The sequence below is a fragment of the Vicugna pacos genome, chromosome 34, assembly GCF_048564905.1.
Source record: "Vicugna pacos chromosome 34, VicPac4, whole genome shotgun sequence".
In the NCBI taxonomy this organism is placed as follows: Eukaryota; Metazoa; Chordata; class Mammalia; order Artiodactyla; family Camelidae; genus Vicugna; species Vicugna pacos.
Window position 1 is genome coordinate 22,121,959 of NC_133020.1, and position 13,919 is coordinate 22,135,877.

The 13,919-nt window shown below is 49.3% G+C and overlaps 1 protein-coding gene across 1 annotated transcript in view; it reads left to right on the forward strand.

Annotated features, from left to right (window-relative positions):
* Window positions 1-4,319: 4,319 nt before the first annotated feature.
* Window positions 4,320-13,919, forward strand: part of CECR2 (CECR2 histone acetyl-lysine reader) — a 103,753-nt gene continuing 94,153 nt past the window's right edge. The window contains exon 1 of the mRNA XM_072954701.1: window positions 4,320-4,593. Coding sequence (XP_072810802.1) covers window positions 4,468-4,593 — 126 coding nt within the window. The 5' untranslated portion in view covers window positions 4,320-4,467. The remainder of the gene's footprint in view (window positions 4,594-13,919) is intronic.

Genomic DNA, 13,919 nt, shown 5'->3' on the forward strand with positions numbered 1-13,919 from the left:
TACTTCGTAATAACTACAAACGGAGCATAAGCCTTAAAAACTGTGAACCACTATGTTGTGTACCTGACATCAACTGTATCTCAATTTTTAAAAACCTACATCATCAAAAAGATGTTGAGAGTAACTAGCGTTCTCTGTGAATGTCTTAGTAATCCACAATACATGTATTTCACCGTCATTTATGACCAGTTATTTGCAGACTGCTCTAAGGAGGACGGCCGGTGGGCTGTTCCCTTTGGAGGAGCTAGGATTTTCTCCGGGAAGTCCAGCACACAATGAAGAGGCAGGTTGGGAGAGGCTGCAGTAAGCCAGAGTGGGCAGGGAGGCCTGCCTGCAGCGTGGACAGGCCCGGACCAGCCATTCAGAGGTTCAGAGCACTCGGGGTGAGCAGGGGGCGTTTTGGTGATTGCAGACCTGTGCTGCCTAATACAACGTCCCCAAGCCACCAGGGGCCGACCCAGCACTGAGACGTGGCTGGTCCAGATGGAGGTGAGTGTTCAGGTGTAAAACACACACCGGATTTCAAACACCTGGTACGAAAAAATGGAATGTAGAATACCTCATTGACATTTTTATACTGGTTATATTTGGTGAAATTGTAGTGTTTTGGATATACAGGGTTTAAGAAAACATCAACGTGAAATTCACCTTCTCAGAACCAACGCGGAGTTCTAGTTCAAACCGGGATAAACCGGGCCAGGCGGGCAACATAGGGTTGGTTGGTCGGGGAGGAACCGGAGGAAACAGAACCGGTTGGGAAGCTTCTCAGATGGCGAGAGGAAAGGACCTGGCTTGAGGGGGAGGCCGAGGTATCAAAGGAAGGGGACTACAACACTTCCCCGAGGCAGAACCGAGATGATAGTGCGCACCAGCCGGATGACCGGAGAGTCACCGGCAAACTGGCAGTCTGGGAACACAGCTATTCCATTAAAGGAAACCCAGTAAAGGTGCGTGACTGGCGGAGGAAAACGCAGTTTCCCCCTCCTTTTCATACGCTAAGTTTAGGGTGACAGGAAGCATGGACTTAGAATTTTCAGGAAAAGTCCACGGAGCTCAGGAGAAAGGCTAAGCTGCAAATAGATCCATCCGCACTTGGATAAACCCGCGAATGTGGAATCGCGGGTACAGGGACGGCCATCTTATAAAACGGTCTTTGGTGACTTTTGTTACCCGCGGGGGCCCTGGAGCCAGTTCCCTGAGGTATGCGACTGTAGGCATGACCTTTAAGACTGATTGAATGAGTTCCAGGAGGGAGAAAGCAGACGGGGAGGAAGGAAGGTAAGCAAACGGCCACCAGGCATTTAAAGGAGTTCTGAATTTCTCAGGGTTTTATGCCGTCACTCACCTCATCATTATATAATCAGATTAACAATTTAATTGCTTTGTATTAGGGAGGATCCCCCAAAGTCTAATCTGGTTGAGAAGAAAAGCAACCCCAATTACAGTAAAAGATTTAAGTAGCACTTCAAAATAAATAATAGAAAGATGACCCAAGGAAGCGGTTGATGAGCGAATCACACAAACTGTAATTTCTTGAGCAGGAGTCCCGGGAGAGATACCCCTAAGCTAGGGTGTTTCAGGGAAGCTTTAGGAAGGAAGTGGGTTTTGAACCAGTCATAATCTGAGAGGTTAAGTCATTGCAGGCAATTGAAAGGGCATGATCAACAGGGAGGAGCAAGAAGATCCCGCAGGTGAGGGAACCAGTTTGGCAGGAGGGAGGGAGTCGCTGGTTGGATGAGGTGGGGGCGGGGGTGGCGGATGGAAGCCAGATTGTGGCATGTCTTGAAAAAGAGTTGAATGGACTTTCACGCTCAAGGGAGAGGCATAGAACTTTGAGCAGGTGAGTGACGTGATTGAATTTAACACTTAGAACGTTAACTGGCTCTAAAGGTGAAAACCATGGGGCTCAGGGACCATTAGCTCAAGCCCTTCCTCACAGATGCAACCTGGAGAGCTCAAGCCTTTTCTAAGAGAAGGAGCCAAATTTCCTGATTATACTTCAGCCCGGCTCCAGCTGGATTCCTGGACTGAAACAAGGAGCACCCACATGGGAGTGGTTAGGCAAAGAGATGGAAAGGGCGGTTTGAGAAGACAGAAACAGCGTAACCCAATAGAGAAAACTGGATGAACAGTCAGAGATCTGAATTCTGGTCCTGGTTAGCAGTGCTTGTGGAAGAAGCCACACTTTTGGCACATCCCTTCTGAGATTCAAATTAACTGATTTTAGCTGACCACTTAGAATTTACAACGTACTTCCCAGAGAAACAGGGTTTTTAAATGCTGGTGAGTTCCCCAGATCGTCCTCCAGGAATCCATAAACATCCCCTCGTAACTGAAATTACTATGTATTTTGCAAAGAGAAATACAGATATTTTTTGCGACATTGATTAATAAGCAAAACAGATTAGCCAAGCTACTTACTGTGTTTGTGTGTGTTTTTAATGGAAAAGGCTTAATTAGAAGATGATCTGGAACTGAAGGTTTTGGGGAATATGGAAGAGAATTACTTTCGGCACCCTCAAGTTCATGCGAGTTTAATGGCACTGGCTCATAAGCAGAAAAGAGGCAAGAGAGACAGAGAAAGAAAGTATGAGCAGTGTGTGTTTTAGGAACACGATACACCTGATGATCAGAGGGTGAGCGAATGGGCCAGGCTGCAAAAGGCTGGAGGGAGACACGGGTCCCAGGAATCCCGGGCAGAAGGAAGGAGACGGGTGTCTGGTTTGGCCATACAGCGGTCAGTAATCCAGATCCCAGAAGGCTAGGCCCAAGCTAGTCCGGAAAATAGAGTTGAGGCTGTTAGGTCCCAGGGAAACGGTGGGACAAATGTTCAACATTCAGGGTATCAAATCCAACATAGGCAGAGACAGGGGTGGGTGCAAATGGGAGGCCCCAGCTGGAGCCCAAATGCAGGGAACCCAGAGGCCACAGTTCAGCCAGAAGAGACACAGAAGACCTTGAGCTTGTGGGACAGGACCGGCTCAGGCTGGGCAAGAGCTGGCCAGGACAGAGTTAGGGAAGGACGGAAAGAGGTAGGTCTAAGAAAAAGAGCGTCAGTCCAGGGACACTGAGAAGTGACCTCAGCCCAGGGCAAGCCAGGCAGAGGGAAGGGTGCGGAGGGAGAGGTAGGACCCCAGCTCCAGGACAGCTGGGCTGGTTTACTGGACTGGGCAGTGGCGTGGGAGGAAAGAGGACAACAGGGAAGCCCTCACTCAGACACGCCAGAGTGACCAGATCGCGTCACCTTTCTGCTTCCCTGGCTCTCGGGGCTGCAGGTAGCAGGCCGGGTGGTCAGGACCACTGGGAAGACAGGTAAGAAGGTAAGGACGGCAGAGGGGAAGGGAACGCAGAGACCAGCCAACAGGAAAAGGTGGGGACGGCAGACCCCGGCTGTAACTGATGAGAAGCCAGCGGGAGGGGAAGCGAGATCCCTGACACCGGAGAGGGGAAGGCAGGCAGACCGGACCGGGAAGAATGTCCCCAGAACGGCGAGATCGGGTCACGTGGTTAACTCGTGTCGGCAGGGTTTCTCACGTCGCTTAGTAGGAGCTGCGTTCTGAACACAAAAACGCAGCCTCTGCTCTTTGGGGTCGTCTAGATACGTGCTCATTTTTGCCAAGGATTAAACACGGTAGAATTTGAGGATGAATTTTAAACCATCAAGTTTCAGGTAACAAAAGAGTAGAACCGCGTAAGTTCTGAGCTGCTTCTGTGCCGCGGCGGGGGGAGAAGGTAGGAGGGAGCCGTGTTGGACGGAGTGTTTTGCTTCATAAAGGATACACTTAAACGTACATTTTCCCCAAGGACTTGGGGTTTTTAAGGCTGCCTTGTAAACACAGGTTACTGAAACGACGGGAATCAAGTGGGCAGCGCTCCCAGACGTCCCAGCGAGTGCGGCAGCGGAGCAGCTCGTCGGCCGGCTTCCCGCGCCCCGAGGTCCCCGCGCGGGTCTCCGGGTCCGGGGAGGGCTGGCGGGACGGGCCGCAGCGCGGGGGTGAAGCCGCCGCCGGGCGTCTCACGTGTGCCCGCGGGCGGGAGTCGCGGGCTCCGCCAGGGTCCGGGGGTCGCGCGGCCGCCGCCCCCGCCCCGCGTCCCACGTGCGCGCAGCCCAGCGAAGCGCCGCCCGCCGGCCTTTAGGGGCGCGCCCACCGGCCACGTGGAGGCGGGGCCGGCGGGGCGGGGGCGGTGCTCGCCCCACAGCCCCTCCCATCGGGCCTCGGGCGCCCCTCCCCCGCCCGTGCGCGGCCCGCGGGCGGGCAGGCGGGCGGGGGCGGGGTTGTTGTTGTGCCGAGGCCCCGCCCCCGCCCGCCCCCGGCCCATCTGTTCCCCGCGGGCCGCGGCGACATTGTGCGGGCTGGGCGGCCGGGCCGCGGCGCGATGGGCCCGGGGCAGCCGCCGCGGTAGCTCGGCCGGAGCGGCGGCGGGAGCGGGTGGGCGGCGGGCGCGGAGGCGGCGGCGCGGCCGGAGATGCGCCCCGAGGAGGGCGGCGCGGCCGGGCTGGGCGAGCTGCGCTCGTGGTGGGAAGTGCCGGCCATCGCGCACTTCTGCTCGCTCTTCCGCACGGCGTTCCGCCTGCCGGACTTCGAGATCGAGGTGCGCGGGCCGGGCGGGGCCGGAGCCGGGCTCCGAGGGCCGAGGGCGCGGGGTCGCGCGCGGGCCGGGCCGAGGGCCCCGGGCGGCGGGGAAAGTTGGGCCGTTACTCGCGGCGCCGACCCCGCGAGCCCGGCTTTGTGGGGCCGGCGCCGCGACCCCTCCCCCGGCCGCCTCGGGGCGAGCGCGCGGCCCGCCGGCCGGTCCCCGCGGCCCCGGACAAAGGTGCGGGCCCGGCGCGGACGGGCCGGCCGGGCGGAGCGCGTGGGTCCCGCCGCCCGAGGGAGGCGCGCCCGGCGGCGGGAGGGGTGCGGGCGGCCGGGCGGCAACAATGCGGTCGCCTCCGGGTGCGGGAGGCCGGGCGCCGCACGCTGCTGCTCAAAGTTGGGACGTGACTCCAGCGAGCACGGTTTTCACTGAAAATGTGAGTGGGGCGACGGTTTCGCTGAACTGAGGACCAGAAGCCGGGCCGCAGAGACGAAAGATTCGGGAATGTTAGAAGTCAAGGCTTGTTTAACAACTGTTCCGAAAATCCTGTGTTTTCTCTTAGTTGGTAAAAACCCCAAGCACTTTAATTCTGCGGCTCAAAATGGTGGCTGTGGTGGGAGGTGTTGCTGGTGACAATGCCGTCGTGGTGCTGCTAAACTTGCCCCTACCCCATTTTCTCCCTGCAATGTAGTAAAACTGAGGTGGTGCTGAATTACAAGTTTGGAGCTTAAGGACCCAGTCTAAAAATACTGTGGAAGAACTCATCTTTCAAATACCATGTATTCAGATTTTTTTGGTGGAAAAATAGAGGTAATTAATTTTGCCTTAAGTTGTTACAGAAATCTACAGCAATCTATAAATAACTTCTTGTGTTCTAAGAAATAAACGTGTGGTTTCTAAGTATTAGCTGCTTTAATTCCTAAAGGAAATGTAACCTGATCTGAGAGGTCCAATTTGTATGTATAACAGAAATGAAAAATCGTTGCTACAGGTGACAAATCAGAGCTGCTCGAGGTGACTGTCTTCTTTTGACCCCAGTATTTCTTGGAAGTGACACTTTTTTTGTTGTTAAAGTGTATGCTATTTGAAGTATATGCAACATGAATATTTGGAATCCAATGTGTACATATTTTGATAATTATCCATATCTGTTTATATTTGGAGATGTTCAGTAGATGGGTAACTAATGATAGTGATTTTTATCTCTGCAGTTCTTGTATAAACTTTCTTACATAAGATGCCATTTGAAAAATTTGATGAATGAAAATTTTAACTTCAAATTTTCAGTAATCAGAAATTAAAATTTTAAACTTAATTTTTAGCCTTCTAACAGATTTCATTCAGTGACAGTGTGGACTCACTGAGAATATTATCAGTTTTGATTCTCTAAGTATAAATAACTATATTTTTATTTTGCTTAGATGAGTTTTTAGTCTAATAGTTTTATGTCCTATTTTGCTTGAGAAACAATCCCTTGGTTAGAGTTTATGATGCACTGGAAGAGCCTTCTTAGAAGCAAATAAAAAACAATTCTAAAGCTGGGTTGTGCTGGTTAGGACAGCTGGAAAGGCTCTAAAATCTTAATTTATCTTTAAAAGTTACAACTTTAAAAGATAGAAATGGTGAATAATACCAAGTGGTGGAAGTTGGATATCTGCTTTTTTAGGGAACCAGTTTTCAGCTGGGGGAAAGAGCTCATTTTACCCTTACCCTGGGTTTATAGAAAATTTAGGAAGCAGAAATCCTCAAGGACTTGGCTTCTGTTTATCTAAAGCAAGGCAGTCCCTTAGATAGCTGAAGGGCTGGGAGGATTCATGCTGCAATTCTGCAAGAGGTCAAGACTTCCCACTGAAAGAACTGGTCCCCAAAACATAGATTTTTAAATTTTTGCTTGTAATCACCGTTGTTAATAATTTTGAATGTACAGGATTTCTTTAGAAAGTCAATATACTTGACTCTTGTTTTTTAGGATGTGTTTAGGACTGGTATGTTACTGCCGCCCAAATAGGGATTCTGTAATCATCAGACCAAAAATCTGAGTGGGTGGATAATGCTTTAAGTTGTTCAAAATTCCTGGTTTTGAAAACAATACATAATCATTATATAAAGCTTGAGAATTATGGCAAAATATAGGTAAGAGAATTAAATCACCCGTAATCCCACCACTCAGAGATAAAAGCTGTTAACTGTTAACATGTATCCATCACTCAAGATAAAAGCTGGTAGCTGTTAACATATTTAGAAATTCCCGAATGTGCTCACAGTATATTTGTGCCCTGGATTAGGTGGTGTTTAATTTTGCAGGTGAGATTGAGTTGTAGCTGGACAACAGTAGATTAATGACGCTGAATTATATAACTAGGTGCTTGACCTGCAACTGCATTACCAAAGAAGCTCATGGCTCACCTCCTTTGCCTCAGAAGATTATCAAATTCAGAACCACTTCATTTATATCAAGTGTTGTGTAACTGTCTAACATTCCAGTGGGTTAGGCTGGTTAGGTTTTGTCCTGATTTGAGAATGAAGAAGGGTGACTTGACCCTCCTCAAAGGTTTAATACTGATTTTTCTGCAGCCAAGTGCTCTTTACAGTGAATGGAGTCTCTTACTTGGCCAAAGTAAGGTAAGAGAGGATAGACCCATATTCAGTAATCTGGTTTGGGGTTAATCATGACGGGTGTGAGGTGGTGGGCAGAAACCCTGTCATGAAAATTTCGTGTGACTGGAATTGCTTAATAGAGCACCTTGTACAGATACTGGAATGATGGGGATATGTTTGACGACATAATGTATGGAAATGCGAAGCTTCGGCTTCTTACTCAGATTTCAGATTCATGGGTCCAGATCCCAAATAAATGACCAGACTACATCGGTTGCTCAAATTCAAGGCCATTATCAATTTTACGTTTATCAGTTATTGTACATTTCTGTGACTATAAAGGCCTGCCCCAAAAGGATGCCAGAAAACTAATATTTTAATTTACCATAAACATCTACGAATGCTTTCTCACTGCCATCTATTTGTTACAAATAAGACATTGTAGTGTTCAAAGCCATTAAACAAAAAAAGATTTTGTGTGTATTTTCTCTAGAGAAGAAACTACGTGCCTCCGTGATGACTTGAAAATGGTCATGTAGAATCACCCTGTTTGCATCTTAGCAGCAGGATGAAAAGAATCTGATCGTCCTGTCTGCTTCTTTTCCTGAGCTTCCTGCTTTGAGTACTGAATCCTTTGCCTGCCTTGTGCTTGTATGTTGGGTAAAGTCACTCAGCTCATCAACATGATGATCCGAGGGCAGTGTCTTTAAATCAGATTCCTGAATTCTACTCTTGCTGTTTCCTTGGATCCAGCTCTTAATCAAGAGCTCTAGTCATGAATTATTAAGCATGAAAATAAGTAATAAAAATTGACTTAGGACGGGCTATAGGAGATTTTGTGTTGGTGTACACGTGTACTTTGCTGTCAATTTCATGAAATTTTGAGAGATCCCAACTATACAAAGATTAAGAGCACTTGAACTAGATGAAGGATTGAGTTGGCCTTGAATAGGGAACCAGAAGGCTAGTTTCATGACACAAGATGCACTGGACCAGGAAGGAGTTGGCAAACTTGAATTCTTGTACTAATTTTGCCACTAACTAGTTCTGTGACCTTGGGCAGGTCAAATAGCCTAATGATGGGAAGCACTTGTATAGTAGTACTTCGTACATTTTCCAAATGTTACTTCATTTTCATAGCCATTGTTAACCATCACCTGGAGGTAGGAGTTAACCTAATTTTGCAGATGAGGAAGTTGGAAGTTTACAAAGGCTAAGTTGCTTGCAGACTTTCACCTGGATCTCAGGTTCTTTGATACCAAATTCTGTGCTTTTGCTGCTACATCACACTGCTTCTACTTTAGTTTTCATTTATCCATAAAATGAAGAACTAAACCTACAAGTAATGGCTTAGGTCCCACAGTGCATATCTAGAGTTCTTTGGGGTTCTTTTTTATGGGGTGTTGAGGGAGGTAATCAGGTTGATTTATTTATTCTTAGAGGAGGTACTGGGGATTGAACCCAGGACCTCATGCATGCTAAGCATACACGCTGTCCCCATTAGAGTTCTTTGGTTCTTAATAATGTAGGGTACAGAATATCCTTTTTTAAAACTTCTGCTGAGCATACAGCAGGACCAGTTCATTACTTCATTTGTTTCTTTCAGCATGTATTTATTGAGCGAGTGCTATGTGCTAGATGCAGTGTACTAGGTGCTGGAGGTACAGATGTGAACATAACGCAAAAATACCAGCTCTCTTTTTAGTGGAAGGAGACAGTAAACAAATTGGTAAGTACAGTATGACAGAGAGTGACAGGAAGTAAAACGGGCTGGAGGAGTAGGGAGGGCCAGATTGGGGGGGGGTTGTTGCAATTTAAAACAGGGTGATTAGGTGTGGGCTCATTGAAAAGATGGCATTTAAGCAGGACTGAAGGGGACTGGGGATTTAAAATGATTTAAAAATTAGTAGTTTGTCAAGTAAAATATCAGGTGATAAATGTCTTCTGAAAATACAAGATCTGTTCCTTCTCTGAGGAGGAAAGCATAGGAAAAGGATGTGGATTACAGAAGGGTGGACCTTGATGCAGTTGGAAACCCTCAAAGGAGGACTGCTCTGTCAGTGTAAGACCCCAGAAGTGAACACTGGATTCTTTTCTGCTTATAGCAGCATCTTGAAAGGAAAGTCGTCATCTTCATCTTCTTTTGCCTGCATGTGAAGCTTCAAAGGGTTAGTTGTAGAAAAGGCAATAACCTCTCATCTCTGAAGGACAGCCCATGTTAGCATCTGGCTTGCTGTACCACGGAAGTTCAGTTCGGTCTTGCTTAATTTTCTGGAACATGGTGAGGAAGCCTAAAATACAACTTGGCAACATTCGGTACAACCGACTGTCTGCCCTTTGATCAGGATAGGCTAAGTACTGGATTCTTTTCTTGGGGGCCGGGTGGGGGAGGGGAGGTTGTTGCTGGATTCTTGTGTGTTGGGTTGTTGGCAAGAATGAGGAGCACTGCCAGAGTGCTGGAAAATGGCCAGTGCATAGGGTGGTTCAGGTAAAAAGTGGGTGTGGACAGAGCCCAGGAGCTCACCTCCTAACTAGATGGTCTTAGATCTAGTTGATGGGATTGAATACATTTTCAGAAGGGATCAAGCAGAGAGCCTGGAACCTGGTCTGTGGACCTACCTCTGTCATTAACGCCAGTTGTGATCTCAAGCAGATCACTTGGTTTCAGTATCCTATCCATACAAAGGGAATTGTGAACTAGGGGTGGTTCCTAGGTTTTCCTAGGTCCAAAGTGTTACGATTTCATTCAGATGTTTCTCAGAATGCATGACACTGATAACCAATCCAGAAAGTCACCCACCTCACTGGTTAGGACCAAGATTATGAACTATGCTGGGGTCTGTGTCTTACAAGTTAATTTTGTACTAAAAGATGTAAATCCATACCTGAATTCTTTGTGGATTGTGTGAATTTGGCTTTCCTGTGGCAATTTTGTCAGTAAATACATTACTTTGAAAGTAGCTAAAGTGACATTTTCACTATCTCTGAGGTCTTCAAACTAAGATTTTGTATTTTGAGATTATGAGGAGCCCTGGAAGATGAAGGTCTTGAATTGTGTTGTTTTCCCTTCACTTCTGTTTGTTCACTTCAGTTGAACATCGTTCATACTTAGAATTTGAATGGCTGGTTGAACGTTCTGGCCTGGGGCTCACCTCTCGGCTGGTGCTGAAACTTTCCAGGCAGCTGTGCCCCTGCCCTCGTGTTTCGTTTCATGGGGCGCTGTTCCTTGGATGCTTTTATCATGTCTCCTCTACAGGATCCTTTAACAAATACTGGTTTATACTGGAGAACTTGGGCAGGTTTATTTCCCCAGTTCTTAGACTGAGACAGGAGTTGTCGGACTATGGTACTGAGCTCAGGATTCTCCCAGCCTCGCCCAGTGACTTCGGGCCAGACGGCAGACGGAGGCGTGGTGGTGTCTCCCCGCCGCCGCCTCCACGCCGTGAGCCCCGGGCCCGGGGGCTCCTCCCCACAGGGATGCCTTGTCCTAAAGGCAAACCTGTAGTGTTTTTGTTTGTAGTGCTGAAGGGAGTTAGAGCTGTGTCCAGGTGTGCGGGCCATCGGCACGTCGGAGGCCTGGGTAACACGTTTTGTTAATTCTTTTCTTGGAGTCATTTAGGGGAAGAAGAGTGTCCTGGGCGCCGTGGAAAAGGAGCCGCCGCCGCCGCCGAGTGAAGGGGAGCCTCTCTCATGCCGCGTGGGACTGGAGGGCCCTCACGACCCCGCGGGGGCCCTCGGGACCGAGGACTGGGGCAGCGTGCGCGCGCGCCCCCGCGTGTGCGTGCTGTGCGTGCTGTGCGTGCGCGCCCGCGGGCCGGGCAGGCCGCTCAGGGCCCGCCGACCCCGTGCTGGAGCGGCGTCCACGGCTTCCGCGCGGCGTTTCCTCAGGCGAGTGCGGCGGGGCGGTTGGCGGCGCGCGGGGCGGTCTTGGTCGCGCGGGAAGGCTGCGCGGGTGGGCGTCGGGGCAGCCCCCTCAGCGGGCGCGCTGCGGCGGGTGCCCCGTGACGACCCCACGGAGGGGAGGCGGGGGCGCGAGCGGGCCGGGCTGCTCTGACCGCCTGCGGCCCGCGCCGCGGCCTGTGTCGGGGGCGTGGGCGGCGCGCGGCGGGCGGTCGCTGAGGGTTTCCTCCAGGCGCGTTGCCATCGGTGGACAGCCCTCCCTGTGTTCGCTGTTTCAGCAGCCGCGGCACCGAGGACGGTTGATGTGCTTGACAGAAAACGTGTTACAGTAACAGATCTCGCGCTTTAGCAAATCTTTCCTCACCGCTCTCCGTCCCCCCTCGTGTCGCCCCTCTTTCCCTGGAAGGTTGTGTTTGCAGAGACTTTCCGGTGTGGGGGACAATTTTTGTGATCGGTGTTCGGGAGTTCTTGTATGGGGAAAGGTGATTTAAAGAAATGTCGCTTGTGCCGTAATTAAGGGATTTAATTTTGTGTCCCCCCACCACCTTGGACGGTATAATTTGGGCTAGTATCCCGCACATGGTTTCTGAGACTTCTCCGTGTTCCAGGGGCTTGTTAAGGCAGGCCCCCAGCCCTCCTTACAGGATGCTGGGTTTGGGGAGGGGGACGTCCTGACGACGTTGAGGATACCTATGTTCTCATTAACACTAGATTTTCATCACTTCCGGTGATGGAGCCCGTCTTCATCATCAGTAACAGCAGTGGGATTTCTGTGATACGCAGCTCTTTAAAGCAACAGTGGAAATAAAAAGAATAGGAGAACCTGACATCCCTGCCCGCTTCCGTTCTGTCCGTTACTGCCTCCTTGTTACTGTTCACTGCCTCGGTTGCTGCTCGCCTGCTGCCCTGGGAATTGGGGGATATTGGGCGGGTGAAAGAGTGGATGGCTGGGTGGCAGTGACCGCTGCCGGCGCTCGGGGGCTGCAGGGTTATGAGTGAAGTGCTTCCAGGAGAAGGCAGGGCTCGGAGGGGTCACGGTGAGTCTGCGCAGCAGGATTAGAGTTCTTTCCTGTGGAGGGCTAGTGACAGGTGATCTTGAGAGACAGGAGGTGGCACACTGCGGCCGGCCTGGGCTGTCAGGCTCTCTAGTGCTGCTCTTTTTCTTTCAGACACTGAAGTTTTAGACTAAGGATGTCCTGAGTGCTAAGTGTTTCAGGTTAGGTCTGGTGTTGGTAGCTGGGCGTTACTCTCAGGGTCGAGTGGGTGTGAGATGCTGGAGGCAGTGGCAACAGGAAGGACACTGGTCACTGACGTTCCTGAAGAAGAGTGGGCCTGGGTGACCAGCAGTGTCTTGTGCATAAAGGAGGTGGTGTCAGGTAAGAATGGTTTTGGCTGCAAGTAATGGAATGCTGCACTAACAGTGACTTCAGAAACACTGTGGGCTGTCCTGTAACGTGGTCTGGAGGATGCTGGCAGGTATGGCTGCTCAGTGACCTGCCCTGAGTGCCCAGGCAGTGCCTGCACATGGTTACAGGGTGGGCTCTAGCTCCCAGGCCTGCATTGCTGAGTGGTGCAGAGACGTACAGGAAGGTTACAGTTGAAAAGAGCCACTGAATCGCTGATTTGAAGAGGACAAAGGTGACTTCAGGGAAGGATGTTTGAAAGTGGAAGCAGGAGAGGCTAAAACTTACTCTCCTGGAGTGACAGAGGAAAAGAGCTCTACGGGAGCTTAAGACAGTATCAGAAAAGGATGAACTTAAAAAAAAAACTTTTCACGAATAATACATAACTGTTATAAAAAGAAATACCAATTCCAACACGGTTACATGTTAGTGCTGTACTGAAGAGGTCAGTTGTAGGACAACCCATCCCCCACTTTTTAAAGAAAAGTCAGCTTTTCCAGATTGTATGATTTTTAATACTAACAGTCCTCTTCTGTCTTCTGTTGCCCTTTGTTTTTGGGAGACCCCACCCTTAGGATTGTCAGTTTTAGCTTCCTGGTTAGTAAAATGAAAATAAAAATCTGGACAAGAAATGTACCGTTTTTATCATTAGAATCTTAGACTTACTCTTGCTTAAGTATCGGTTGTTTGGAATACTTCAGTTTTTAGTTTCTCTCTGTTAAGTATTTAATGATCTGTAAGACTACTTAATGGGACTCTGATCCTTTTGTAATGGGAGTTTATGTACAAATAAGATAGTCAGGCATTAACATTGCTATTCTTTCTAATCACAGTTCCCCATGCCTGGGGAAGTGACAGCTCAACAGGAGGGAGTAGTTCCTTTGTTTATTTGTTTGTCTTATCTCCCCCCTGGCTCTAAAAAAATTTTCAGAGGTTATCTGGCCAGCCTACCTGCCCTTTACCGCTTCTCCCTCCTCCTGGGTGAAGTAAATCTGTATCCTGGCTAGTAATCTGACACATCTTGCAGGAAAAGATGAACTGGGTCAATCAAATTCCCTTTCTTGGGATTGTAACCTAGAAAATATGAGGGTTATTGAGTTACTGTGGAAAGAAGTTAAAAGGTCACAGTGAGAAGCCACAGTGCAAACCAGAATCTTGCATTTGAGGGAGCAGAAACAGAGCCAGCATTAGAGGGGTTAATAGGAAGCTTCCAGCCCATTGGTGTACCTCCTGTACTCCCCCCAAAGAGCCTAATAGTGCCTCACTTTTTTTTATGTCCACATATTAAGTGTTTTATGCACATAGGCTCATACTTCTACATGGTCTTCTGAGTTGTGTTTTACTCGATTAACAGTATTACATGACACAGACTGCCTTTCATCGCATACATTATGACTTTAATAGCTGTGGAGTATTCATGCTCTGATTTATTTAACCAAT